The 13,578-nt window shown below is 53.9% G+C and overlaps 1 protein-coding gene across 2 annotated transcripts in view; it reads left to right on the forward strand.

Moving 5' to 3' along the window:
* Positions 1–13,578, forward strand: part of MROH2A (maestro heat like repeat family member 2A) — a 43,589-nt gene that overhangs the window by 13,116 nt on the left and 16,895 nt on the right. For both annotated transcript variants that reach the window (XM_061206052.1, XM_061206060.1), the window contains 13 exons: positions 394–470; positions 1,416–1,535; positions 1,848–1,958; positions 3,769–3,916; positions 4,899–4,939; positions 5,499–5,640; positions 5,859–5,911; positions 6,269–6,376; positions 8,662–8,781; positions 8,958–9,080; positions 9,882–10,034; positions 11,173–11,295; positions 12,326–12,405. In XM_061206052.1, the coding sequence (XP_061062035.1) occupies positions 394–470; positions 1,416–1,535; positions 1,848–1,958; positions 3,769–3,916; positions 4,899–4,939; positions 5,499–5,640; positions 5,859–5,911; positions 6,269–6,376; positions 8,662–8,781; positions 8,958–9,080; positions 9,882–10,034; positions 11,173–11,295; positions 12,326–12,405 (1,399 nt within the window). The remainder of the gene's footprint in view (positions 1–393; positions 471–1,415; positions 1,536–1,847; positions 1,959–3,768; positions 3,917–4,898; positions 4,940–5,498; positions 5,641–5,858; positions 5,912–6,268; positions 6,377–8,661; positions 8,782–8,957; positions 9,081–9,881; positions 10,035–11,172; positions 11,296–12,325; positions 12,406–13,578) is intronic.

Below are 13,578 nucleotides of genomic sequence, written 5' to 3' on the forward strand. Positions count from 1 at the left end.
AGCCTCCATGTGCCTGCTGTGTGTCCAGCACCGTATGTCCAGCTGAGGGGACTAAAGAGCTCTTGCGGGAGACCCCGCCCTGCCCTCAAGGAGGGTCCACTAGGTTCCAAAGAGACACACACAGAGCAGAGGCCAAGGGAGTGAGGCATGAAAACAACGTCCCCCTGGGCTGGGGTGGGGAGAGTGCTGAGAGCACTGGGAAGTGGCCAGGGTGACTTCTGAAGGAAGTGCCCCTGAGCTCGGGGGGATGAGTCGGACGCTCTCAGGAGGGTGACGTGGACCCCGAGCCCTGGCTCCCGTGGAGGGTGGCGGGCAAGGCCTCGCAGCTTCTGGCATCCCCTCAGAGCCCAGCCCTAAGGCCAGTGGACCTCCAGGTGAGTTTTCTTCTTTCAGAGCCCAGAATGAATATCAGGACCATCCACCTGGCCATCTGGGTGGTCAAGGACACACTCTCCGACACCCGGCCCAAGGTAACGGGGCAGAGACCCAGAAAGGGGTGCAGGTGGGGGCCTTTGCCGGGCAAGCGGAGGGAAGTTGGTGGCGAGTGGGGTGTTCTTCTATTAGCTGCCGCCTGCCTTCCCCTCCAGCTCTGTGGGTGGAGCCCTGGCTGCCTCCTCTAGTAAGGCCCTTGGATGGAAAACCTACCTTCCCAGCCGGCCCTGAGTACGGCTGGGGGAGAGTGAGGCCCATCAGAGCTGCGGTCCCGTTCCTGAGACCCCTCCCTATCACCAGGGACCTGGAGTTTTCCAGTCAAGGGTCTCAGACACCACCCTGGACAGAGGAGAGGCCGAGCGAACCCAGCATCAGCTCAAACTGCTTGGCTGGCTAGGGTCTTTACCACATTTGAAAAAGGCAACTTGTCAAATAAAGGCTAAAAACCACAGGCCCGGCTCCACTGCAGCCACGGCCCCCTGGCGTCTAGCTTTGCTTCTGAATACAGACCCTGAGGGCTGCTGTCGAGCCATTCTGTCCCAGGGAGGGGAGATCCAGGCTGGCGAGGGTCTGCACAAATGGGGAAGGGAACAAGGCTGGAGACGTAGGCAGAGCTGCCTTCAATACCTGGAGGATGTCAGGGGAAGAGGGAATAGGCTTCTTCTGTGTCACCTCCACATATGAGCCCCAGGAGAAGAGTCAGCTTGTCCTCACCGGGGCTGCCTGAGGCTGGAGGCGCCTACAGAGAAGGGAGCGCGCTCATGTCTCTGAAGGGCTCAGATGAGGCTCCTGGGAGGGTGGGCTGCCGAGTGGCACCCCCTGGATGAGACAGGGGGTGGTGGACAGAGTGGGCAGTAGCCAGGTGGCCCCTGAGGCCCCTTCCAGACCAGAGCACCCTCAGTTCCTGGCTGTCTCGTGTCATAGGATTGGGTGTTGGATCCCCAGCCTCTAACCCCCAGCTTGTCCGTGCCCTGTGCCCTCAGGTGAGGATGGCTCTTCTCCGCATCATTGGTCAGTTGGCCCTGTCCGGCTTCCAGGACAGGATCAAAGGCTGGGGCCTGAAGTACGTGTCTGTGCAGCTGACCTTGTCCACCTACAAGCTGGTGAGTGGCCCTGCCATGCAGATGGTGGAGCGACTGGGCTCTGGAAATGGTTTCCACAGCGCTGAGGAAGGTGCGCTGCTCAGTGTACCGGGGTTTGAACCTGCGTGCGTGTACCTTCATGATGCAAGGACACAGACACACACAGTAAGCCGCAGGAGTCTAGAAAATACTGAAACGTGTGCACAGCTCTGGGCTTCTCAGAGACTCAGTATCTGGGCATCAAGCCTCGTGGTGGGGTGAGGAAACCACAGCCAAGACCACAACAAGCCCCTGCCAGCCCACAAGCAGGGACCCCTCGATTCTGTCTTCCAGGCACATCGCCGGGAGAGCTTTTATCAGAGGAACTTGGAGGAGAAGATGGTCCACAAGGTCACCATGGACACCGTGAGGATCATAACCTCTTCTGTCAGTGGGATGAGCAACGTGAGTTGGCCCACTGGGCCGGCATGCTGGAACTGGTAGCTCATGTCTGCAGTGCTCCAGACTGGGGGGGAATAGCCCAGGCCCAGAATTCTGCACTGTTGCGTCTCCCTTTCCCACCACCTGGGATGACTGGGGGGCCCTGATCTCTCAATTACCTGAGCTCTTGTCTTTCAAGATCCAGGTGCTTGATGGGAACAGGGCAGTGCCTGGCACACAGAAGGCCTAATAAGTATCAGTTGACTTAGTGCTTGAAATGTGTCCATTACCTTGAAGTCCCTTCAGTCGAGGTGTGTGTGTGTGTGCACGCGCATGCATGTGTGTACGTGTATGTGTAAATAAGTGATTTTAGTGGTTTAACTCCAGACATTCAGTGAGTTCCTATTATGTGAAAGACACCAGGGCATACACTGGAAAGGCTCAGTATGACCCCCAAGTTGTTCACAGGCTTTAGGGGAAACAAACGTGCCGACTTTTAATTGCAATACAATGTGACATAGCAATAAGATAGAAAAATTTACCACGACAGCATACGGAGGGAATCATCCATTAATGGAGGCCATGGCCTCGATGCTCCCCATCCAGGGGCAGCTTATCTTAATTATAGAAATAATAATAATAATAATAATAATAATAAGGCTACAATCCATTGGAGCACCTACATATAGCAGGTATTGTACTAGGTGCATAATATGTAGAGTCTCATTTAATTATCCCAACAACCCTGTGAGGTAAGGTCTATTATTATTACCCTGCTTTTGTAGATGAGGAAACTAAAGCTCAGAGGGCCTCATTAAGTTGCTCAAGGAGTCTAAGCTGGTATACAGTGGAGCCAGGATGAAAATGCTCTTTCTAGCTCATCATGCTGCCTCCCTGGGGGAACCCAGGAGCTGGGGATTCTCATCCCAGTGGCTAGAACAGGTCAAGCAACTTCACTTGTAGTCATTAGCACAGGCGTTCACCTCTGACTCCTAGGGGTGGGAGTGGGGCTAAGGGGGACCAGGGTCACTGGGGGTGTTCAGTGATCATCTGAGGAGAGGGGAGATGGCAGGGTGAAGTTGGAGAACTAGAGACACAGCTCTAAGCATCTGTAGAGAAACAGAACCGGTAGGAGATATATATCAATATATCATTTGCTTTATTTCAGGGAATTGGTTTATGCATTTGTGAGGGCTGGCAAGTCTGAAATTTAGGGGGCAGGCCAGCAGGCTGGAGACTCATGCAGTAGCAGAGGCTGCAGTCTTGAGGCAAACTATCTTCTTCTTCAGGGAAACCTGTTTTTTGCTCTCAACTGATTGGATGAAGTCTACTCACGTTATCCAGACTAACCTCCTTTATGGATTATGTACTTTCATCAGATTTACAAAATATCTTTACAGCCACACCTAGATTAGTGTTTGAATACCTGGGTACCTTCACTTGCCAAGTTGACACATAAAAACTGACCATCACGGTTGGCAAGCATGGTTGGGTTGTCTGCCCAGTGTGCACCTCTAGAGGGTTTGGCGTTAGAGGGAGGGTGCTGGTCAAAGAGGGTATGATGGGTGTGGGGTTGGAGTGAGGCCAGCAGGCATGGGGGTTGGGTGCCCAGGACTCGCTGACCCCCTCGACCACGGCAGGTGGGTGTCGCTTAGATGGCCCTGGCAGGGACCGGGGTTGGCAGCAGAGCTGGGCAGGGCTGAGGCGGTCAGCTGGTCAGAGTGTGGTTCTGGAGAAGCGATGGTGAGGCCACATTGCAGGGGGAGCCCGCCCCGTCTCCTCACAGGGCCGTGGGAGGCCCGGGCTGATCCTGCCCCCCGTACCCGCCCCCCAGGAGTTTTGGGTGAGGCTCCTGTGCTACATCATGGAGACGGATCACACCGAGGCCTTGACCCCCACCTGCCTCAGTCTCACGAGCCTGGCAGAACGCCAGCTCCACGCCGAGGACAGGGAAGCCAACGCGACCAGCAAGAGCAGGCACGGTGGGCAGCACCCCTGGGCCGGCTGCTGGGGGTGGGCACGTGGGGCCGGAGCCCAAACAGCCAGGCCCAAGGCCATATCTGAGGAGGTTAAAAGCGTACAGACTTCTTCCGGCAGTCCACTCCTCGCGTCCCCATCCCCTGGCCCGTGCCCCCGGCCCAGACCCCGCCTGCAGGGCTCCTGGCTCCGGCTTTCTCCAGGTGTGAGCTCTCTGGGCCCCTGGGAGCAGGTCCCATCCCAGTCCTCTGAGACCACCCCCATCAGGGGCCCCCCCGGTTGGAGCACTGTTAACACCAGACTCACGAGAAAGTGACTAGGCTGACCTCTGTACGGGTGACACCGTTGTCCCAGGGGGGTTGCTCTCGCGGACCTGGGGCTTTGTGGATGGGCGTGGCCGGCGACCGCAGGTCACTGGGAGCCTTAAAGGACACGGCAGTGGCGAAGGGCGGAGACTGCTCTGAGCAGCCAGCTAGGACAACCCCTGAGGTCTCCCTCATGCCCTCACCCCAACTGGGCTGGGGCCTCTCCGGGCATCACCTCCCTCCCCTTTGTGACTTCTCAGCCGGCCTGGCCCTCCCTTGCTCACTGGTCCAAGTGCTGTGAGCTTGCTTCTCATGGGCTCATTACCTCGCAGAGCCTGAAGAGGAAGGTGAAGTGAGGGAGGTGGGTGTCTAGTTACTGTTGGCTCAACAAGGCCAAGGTTCACAGTAGGAGACAAACACTCTCACGGCCGGTCCTTGTGTCTACTACAAAGTGGGCTGTCTTGAAAACAGTATCTTCTAAGCCCCAGCCTGCAGCACTAGGCTTCTTCTTCCCAAGATAGCCAGTTATAATGATGTCCTTTATGGAAAATCCCCCATCCTGACGCATCCTCCATTCAGGGGGCAATAGGATGCTGTTGGGGAAGCACTTGGCAGGGTAAAGCAGCCCTAGGGGCACGGGAGCAGGGCAGCTTCAGCGGGGGTCGCATCTTCTTCTCCTCAGTGGATCTGCCTGCACTGCAGAAACTGCTGGCCCGTCTCCTGGTGAGTGGCTCACGTGAGCTGTGCCCTGGCCTGGCCACAGCTGTGTCCTGTGCTGCCTCTCCCTTGAGCTCCTAATCCTTACAGCCTCCAGGGAGAGGAGGGAGCTGGACACTTGGCAGGACAGAGCTTTCCAGGTCCCTGTTGTCCCTCTGGCGTACATGTGGCAGGGACAGTATGCTCCCAGATTTCTCTGCTTGGCCTTTGAATGGCCCCAAAGCATCCGCAAGACACTGTCACTAGCCTGCCCATCCCCAGGGTCAGCTCAGTCCTGCACCCGTGCCTCCTCCTCCTTGTACTGACTCTGGACACTGACCCATGCTCCATGGAAGCTGGGGTGGGGAGGGAGCCCATGGTCTTGCCCCTCATCTCCTTTCCTTCCTGCAGCATCCTCTGCGGGGATACTCTGATCCTGGAGATCTTCAGAGCTCTGCTTGAAAACCCCCCAATCTGTCCAACTCTCCCTTTATGAGCACAGACCATGAGGCCCCAGGTTGGGGAGTAAGGGGCCTGGGGCTGCCCAACCCGGGCGGGGCCCCACTGGAGTCTCGGTGCCCTCCAGGTGCTGATGTCGTCCCCCTACAAGGGGGAGGGACGTGGGATCGCCATGCTCAACCTTCTGAGGACCCTGAGCCAGAGCATCGCCCCCGCCATGGCCGACACGTGGGAGCTGGAGATCCCCCTGCTGGTCAAGTACCTGGAAGGTGAGGTGCCCGGGGTGCACGCCCGAGTCAACCCCGTCCGTGTACATGCCGGGTACTAATCACGTGGCCTGAGCAACAGGAGCCCAGCCTCTTTTGGTCCTTGGGAAGGTGGGGAGGAAAATGCAGCGTGTGGTGGGGACCCCAGTCGCTGGGCTGACTAGGTGGCCCCAGGGGGGAGCGGCAGGAGAGGCGAGCATGCGTGGCCCTTCTTCCTGCAGAACACACTGAGTTTACATGGAACCAGGAGACATGGGAGGACAAGCTGATTCAGGTAGAGGTGATCCCACCTACTGAGGCCGGGGTGGGGAGATGGTGGTGGTGGCGGCCTCTGTGGGGTTGGCCTGTGGGGAGTTTAGGAGCCTCTAAGGGACACAGTCTCCTTCTGTCGGAAGACTGGGGGAGTACAGGTGTGTCCACAGCAGATGAGCCACCCTGGGGAACCAAGAGCCCAGCGAAGCAGCGCAGGGTGACACCCTGCCCGCCAGTCCCCAAGCCCACAGGACACTGGCGCTGGATCAGGGCCGTATGGGTCCAGAGACTGGGGAAGGGGGCTAGAGAGGGTGAGTCACAACTCAAGGTCACACAGCCCTCCTGGAGCACTGCCCACCCATGTCTTCCGCCTCCCCAGTTTCTGAGAAACTCCCTCAAGAAGACTTGGGGTTCCAACTGGAGCCTGCATCTGAGCAAAGAGCTAAACAACCAGACGGAGAGCTTCGACAGCCCCTCCCTAGAGAAGGTTGGTTCCCAGAGGCCGGGCACTTCAGACAGGGAGGGGACTCCAGGGACAGTAAAGCTGGAGAGGGTCACGTTGGGTGTGAGACCAGCTGTATCTGTGGCTGTCTACAGGGTCCTGGGAGGAGAGATGGCTGGCTGGTCTAGATCAGTGGCTTTTAGTGTTTTGTTCTGTTTCGTTTTTCCTTCAGAACCTGCTTTGTTGGCGCTGGCAATCTCTCCTCCAGCTACCAGCTTCCCCATTCTTCTCACCTCACTTCCCACCTGAAGTGTTGTCATAGCAGGGGCAACAGGCAAGGAGTGAGATGTCTGAACGAGGTTTGGTAAATAGTGAGAAGGATGAGGATGACACAGAACCACAGAAGGCCAAAGAGGGAAGAAGATAAGGCCTAAAAGCGGAACAAAAATGTGGGCAAGCTGGGGTTTGGAGCTGGACCCCCAACTTTGGTAGAGGCGGGTAGAGGAGCAGGACGCTTTCTATCAAACCCTGCTGCACACCCGTCCCCATCCCCACCCTGCAGATTAGTTTCTCACCCCTGACGCATCCAGCTACTGGCTCATGACCACCACATGTGTATATTTCATTGTAAAAGGGTCTTTTCAAAACTATAGACATTGTTGAAAATCAGAGAAGGTCTCAATCAATGGAAAGCATTTCATGTTCATGGATTGGAAGACAATATCTTTAAGATGGTGACACTCCCCAATTTATCTACAGATTCAACATGACCCCTACCATAATCCCAGCTGGCCTGTACCCACCAGAGATTGACAAGATGATCCTAAAATTCATAGGGAAATATAAGGGGCCCAGAATAGCCAACACAGTTATGATTTAAAAAGAACAAAGTTGGAGGTCTCAGGTTTTGCAATTTCAAGACTTCTTACGTAATTACAGTAAACCAGACAGTGTGATACTGGCATTAGGATAGATAATAGATTGATGGAATAGAATTGAGGGTCTGGAAATAAATCACACATTTACTGTCAACTAATTTTTAACAAGAGTGCCAAGACAATTCAGTGGGGGAAAGAATAGTCTTTAACAAATGATGTTGGGAAAACTGCATAGCCACTTACAAATGAATGAAGTTGGACCTGTTCCTCATAGCATACACAAAAATTAACTCAAAATGAATCATAGACCTAAATATAAAAGCTAAAACTATAAAACTCTTAGAATAAAACATAAATTTTCATGACTTTGGCTTGAGCAAACCATTTTGAGAATTGACACCAAAAGCACAAGTGATGAAAGAAAAAATAGATAAATTGGACATCATAAAACTAAAAACTCATGCTGAAAATGGTACCATCAAGAAAGTGAAAAGACAATGCACAGAATGAGAAAATATTTGCAAATCTAGTCCCTGATAAGGGATTTGTACCTCGAATATATAAAGAAGGCTTATAACTCAATAATAAAATGATAAATAAGCCAATTTAAAAATGGGAGAAGGATCTGAATAGACATTTCTTCAAAAAAGATACACAAATGGCAAGTAATCACATGAAAAAATATTCAAGATCATTACCATTAGGGAAATGCAAATCAAAACCACATCAAGTTATTACTCCACACCCACAAGGATGGCTATAATCAAAAAGACAGATAATAGCAAATGTTGGCAAGAATATGGAGAAATTGGAACCGTTATGTATTGCTGGTGTGAATACAAAATGGTGCAGTGTTTTCGAAAAACAGTGTGGCATTTCCTTGAAATGTTAAATATAGAGTTACAATATGACCTAGCAATTCCACTCTTTAATTATATATGCCTAGTAGAAATGAAAACATATGTCCACACAGGAACTTGTACATAAATGTTCAGAGTGGCATTATTCATATAGTCAAAAAGTGGAAAAAATTCAAATGTTCATCAGTGGATAAACATGTGGTATATCCACACAATGGAGTATTATTCAGCCATAAAAAGGAATGAAGTACTAATATATGGTACAAAAAGGATGGCCCTTGAAAACACTGTGCTAAATGAAAGAAGCCAGATGCAAAGGAGCACAAAGGACCACACAGTATATGATTCTACTTATTTGAAATATCCAGAATAGGCAAATCTAATGAGACAGAAAGTAGATGAGTGGTTGCCAGGGACTAGGGAGATGTGGGGTGGCTGCCAATGGGTACAGGGTTTCTTTTTTGGGTGATGAAGGTATTCTAACCTTGACTGTGAGGTAATCTGGAGGAATGGGTAGTGAACTCCCCATGGCAGTGACCCCGGAGGGCAGAGTAGGAGGCCTGAAGCTCCCTTTCTCCCTCTGCCTCGCCAGGGCTTTCTGTACCGGGCCTTGGGCTTCACCTTGGCCACGGGCCTGGAGGCTGACAAGGTGGAGGTGCTACTGCTGGAGCTGCTGTACAAGACAGACTACAGCAACGACTTCGACCGGGAGGTGAGGGCGCCCGCAGTCCCCTCTGGACCCTCGGCGGACATGGTGTGTGCACGTGTACACGGGTGTGTGTACATGTGTGCATGCACGTGTGTTTACCTGTGTGTGTGTATATGGGGGGGTCCTCCCCGGCCCCCTGGCCCGCCACCCTCACCCTACCTGGCTGGGTCTCCCAGCAGGGTGTGATTCTGTGCTTTGGCCTGTGTGCCCGGGGCCAGGTGAAGGCGGTGCTGAACGTGCTCCACGACTTTGAGGAGAGGATCCAGGAGTTGGAGCAGTCCTGGCAGATCGGCGCTTGGCGGGTAAGGCACCCTTGCTCCATAATCAGGTCTCCGGAGGCCTCTTGGAGCAGTGTTCTCAGCCCCCAACCAAGGCTCTTACTAGATCTCAGTAAGAAATTCCCCTCTGTGTCTCCTTCACCAAAGTGAAGCGGGGAGTTGGACCCAGGCAGCCAATGACCAGCCTCTGGAGGCTGCCCCTCCCAGCCACAGGGCACAGTGCCCTGGGCTGGCTGAGGCCCCAGTGGGCAACCGCCTGGAGTCACCGATGCCTCCAAGGTTTTGGCCTTGACCTCGGACCCTTGCCCTGGGGGTCTGGTAGTTTGGAAGGAGAGAATCGGGAGTGTCCAGGCTTCTTCTTCGGCTTCTCCACAAAGTGGGACCTGAGGCCTGGATTTCTTCTACTCAAGGCCTGGAGAGCATGGGCAACCCTGCCCCTCCTTCCACGGTGGGTTGGGTGGCCTCTAGCACCTCCTCCCAGGAGAGCACGGCTGAGGCTCTCTGTTCCCACTGGATCCCCAGCAACACAGGAACCCCTGGCCCAGAGTAGACGCTTGTCAGGTGAAGGTGTGAAGGAGGACACAGCAGCCTCTGTTTAGGGGTTCCACACAAACCCCCTGCTAACGGGTGGTCATGGCCCTGGTCTGACTTGCTCATTACTGTACAGCCAGGACGTAGCATATAGTAGGTGCTCAATAAAGATGTGTGGAATGAATGAATAAATGAGTGAGCATTTCAGGCACCCAGGAAAAAGCTGAAGGAACAGACCCTTCCCCCCCCACCCCCCCAACACACTTGTTCTTCCCCTTCTCGTTGGCCTCACAGAAGGACCATCCCTGGAGGCGGGAGACAGTGAAGGGTGCCCTCATGGTGATGTACAGCTGTGTTGCCTCCTACTGCCACCCGCAGATGCTCCTCACCCACGTGGACAACCCCATCACTGCTAAGATCATTCACCACTACTCCAGCAGCTGCCAGGTAACCCCCGGATGCCATGGACCCACAGTGCCCAGGGGATGCCCTCTTTGAGCCAGGTTGGCAGAGAGTCGCTCTGCATCGTTATCTGGGCACTTTCAGCCCCACCCAGGAGAGAGCCAGGAGTCCTACCTGACACCCAGCATTTGGGAAGCCCATTGCCCCAATCTGTGCTGTTCTCTGCTGCAGTGGGAGGGGGGAGCAGCCCTGGGTGGGATGCTTGTGGGTCCCTGAAGTCACAGGACAAGCCCCTCGCACTCCCTCCCTCACCTCTGCCCTCCACCCTGACACCTGACCCAAGCCCTTTCATAAGGGACAAGAATGGGCTTGTCTTCAGAGATGCAAAGGGACTGGCTACTTTCTTGGAAAGGCAAGGAGGAGAAAACACAGAGAATAAAGGAGAAATGACTTTATTATTATTGTTTTGAAAACTGTGGTAAAGTACACATCACGTGAAATTTGCCATCATAACCATTTTTAAGCATGCAGTTCGCTGGTGTTAGGCACATTCAAACTGTTGTGCGACTCTCACCACCATCCATCTCCAGAACTCTTCGTCTTCCTAAACTGAAACTCTGTCCCCCTAACACCAGCTCCCCGTTCCGCCTCCCCAGCCCCCGCCCCCGCCCTTCTGCTTCCTGCCTCTATAAATTTGACACCCCAGGTATCTCGTATAACTGGAATCACACAGTGTTCATCCTTTTGTGACTGGCTAATTTCATTTAACATAATGTCCTCAGGGTTCCTTCCTGCCTTAAAAGCAAAAACGATTTGATGTCCATAACTTATTCTGCCTCTGTGGTGACGCACAGGGCTCAGAGCCCCTGGTTAGTGAAGGTGTCCCCTGACTGGCCTTGCTGTCCTCGGGCACAGCGTGGAGGGCTTTGGGGAGGCAGCACCTTCTGGGGGGCACTGGAGGGCTATGCCCTGTCCGGCACCTGGCCCACGTCCCCGCCAGGTGGCTGAAAGACAGAATGGGGCTAGCCATCTCTCAGAGTGCTCCTGACACCGCCTCTTCTTTGGCGTGGGGAAGGAGCGTCCTAGGCGGCTGCAGGGTCCGGGAGCGCAGGCTGGGGCTTGGGGTCTTTGGGGCTCCCTCACAGCCTGCTCCTCCCTGCCCCTTGTCATGGTCTGGGCACAGGACATCTGCCTCAAAATGGCCTTCATGAAGAGTGTGGTGCAGGTCACCGACGCCGTCAAGAACATCAAGGACCTGGAAGACTTCCAATTTGCCCCAAAGGCGACCCTTACTGGTATTATCATGGTAAGCTGGGTTGGGGGGGCTTCCTGCATCCTGGGCGGTTTGGGGGGTCTCACTCTGCCGACTGGCTTCCCCCTGGTCAGAGGTCCTGAGAGCATCTGAGGCACAAGGCGGCAGGCAGGGGTCTCTGAAGCCCCTCCTGTCTCAGTTCTGCTTTGATCCAGCTGAAGGAGTTCTGGGTATGACATTCGTATGTCCGATAAAGGGTTTCATGGCCAGGAAACATTCCGGAAGCCAGAGCTGAAGACCCTTCCCCTCTTGGGCCCGGATTTGCCCCCGAGGTGGCTGGTTCAGGGCTGGGAGACAGAGGCCCACAGGCTCAGCCCTGAGGTTTCTCCATAGGCGGGACCAGGGGACAGGGCTCTGCGGTAAGCAGGACAAAGCTATTTTTGCACAGAACTTTGTTAAGATCTAGAAAGTGTCAACTGTCCAAAGGCAAGAGGAGGTGGCAGGGTCCGAGGAGGCTGTGGGGCGACCAGTGTCCCTCGTCCCCAGGCCTCCCCACTCCCTTGCATGTCTTGGCCCCTGGAAACCGCTCCAGCTGCATTGGAAGCAGCCTGGACAGAAGAGAGATGCGGGTAGAACAGGAGGCGCTGAGAAGGAAACAAACATGCATTAGGCTCCTGCTTGGGGCTGAGAGCTACACGCGCGTGTAATTTCACACCAGCCTGGCCCAGCCCTGTAAACCAGGCCCCCAAGTCCTCATTTTACACATCAGGGCTCAGGCGGGGGAAGTGATCTGCCCAAGGGCACACAGCCAGTAAATGCCAGACCTGAGTGAGAAGCATCGGCTCATCTTCGCCCCACCCTTCCACGAGACTTTGCTGCCTCCCCTAAAATGTCAAAGACCAACTGATGGTAAAAAGAATGGAGGCGGTATGGGGTGTTAGAGCCCGTCATACAATGTCAGGTCCTCCTGGCTCTAACCCTGGGAGTGCGGCTGCCATCATGGTCACTGTTGGCCCAAGCCACTCTCTTGCCCATCCCGAGACTCTGGGTGGCTTGACGGCTCACTGCCCTACTGTCTGGGCAGGTGATCATCAAGGCAGAACCAACTGACAGCCTGGTTTCTCCAGTGCGGACCATGGCTATGGATGCCCTCTCGTACTTGAGGTGAGCTGGGCCCCTAACCAGGCCCCAGGCGCCTCTCTGGGGTGGAGGTAAAGTCTGAGACAACCCCTCAGTGCTTTTTTGGGGAGGTTGCACCTCCTTTGCCCTCCCTTGCCTTTGTAGCTGGAGTCTTGGGTGGCAGCTCCTGGGACAGTGGGTCTTCCTAGAAGATGGGGGTCTGCTTCCACCTGCTCTTTTTTTTTTTATAATTCTCAGCAATATTTCAAGTTGGGCCCTTCTCCTTGGATTGGGAGGTGAATGGCAGGTGGGTGGGTTGTTCTTTGGTCCATCAGGGGATGTTTTGAGCTAGAAATCACACAGTGACACAGACTAGCACAGCCAGGAGATGGCATCCTTCAAGTCGGGTTGAGCTCAGTCAAGAAGTCTGTTTATTGATACGGTATTAATACAGTTAATAGAATGCCTGATGGTTGCCTTCCTGGAATTGTCCATCCACTGGTGGGGCAGGGGGAGTGGGAAGAAGTTAGGTGTTTGTAAAATGAGTATTTGAAGTGGCTGGGTCGTTGCTAGGAATTCTTCTATTGGGGCATATTCATATTCATGTTCACATTCGGCGCATAGCAAAACTATGTGTCGCTTTAAAAGGGTGCACATAGGCAGATTTTATTTTATTTATTTATTTTTGGCTGTGTTGGGTCTTCGTTGCTGCGCGTGGGCTTTCTCTAGTTGCGGTGAGCGGGGGCTTCTCTTGTTGCAGAGCATGGGCTCTAGGTGTGCGGGCTTCAGTAGTTGTGGCATGTGGGCTCAGTAGTTGTGGCTCGTGGGCTCTAGAGCGCAGTCTCAGTAGTTGTGGTGCACGGGCTTAGTTGCTTCGCGGCATGTGGGATCTTCCCAGACCAGGGCTCGCACCCCTGTCCCCTGCATTGGCAGGCGGATTCTTAACCACTGTGCCACCAGGGAAGCCCTAGGCAGATTTTAAATAAAATTCACATACATCTGTTTAGGGACTTGGAGATAAGAAATGCATACACAGGAATTATAGGTCAGAGCTGAGTATTTGTAGGTGAACCACAAAGGAAAAAATCTAAGACCAAAAAGGGGGCTACTAACGAGATGTGATTCAGCTGATGGGCTGTCAAGGGGCTTAGTGTGGGAGTTGGCTTTTGACTTTTGACCTGGGCTTAAAAAAAATTACTGGATTTGGGAAGGAGCTGG

The sequence above is a fragment of the Eubalaena glacialis genome, chromosome 1, assembly GCF_028564815.1.
Source record: "Eubalaena glacialis isolate mEubGla1 chromosome 1, mEubGla1.1.hap2.+ XY, whole genome shotgun sequence".
NCBI lineage: Eukaryota > Metazoa > Chordata > Mammalia > Artiodactyla > Balaenidae > Eubalaena > Eubalaena glacialis.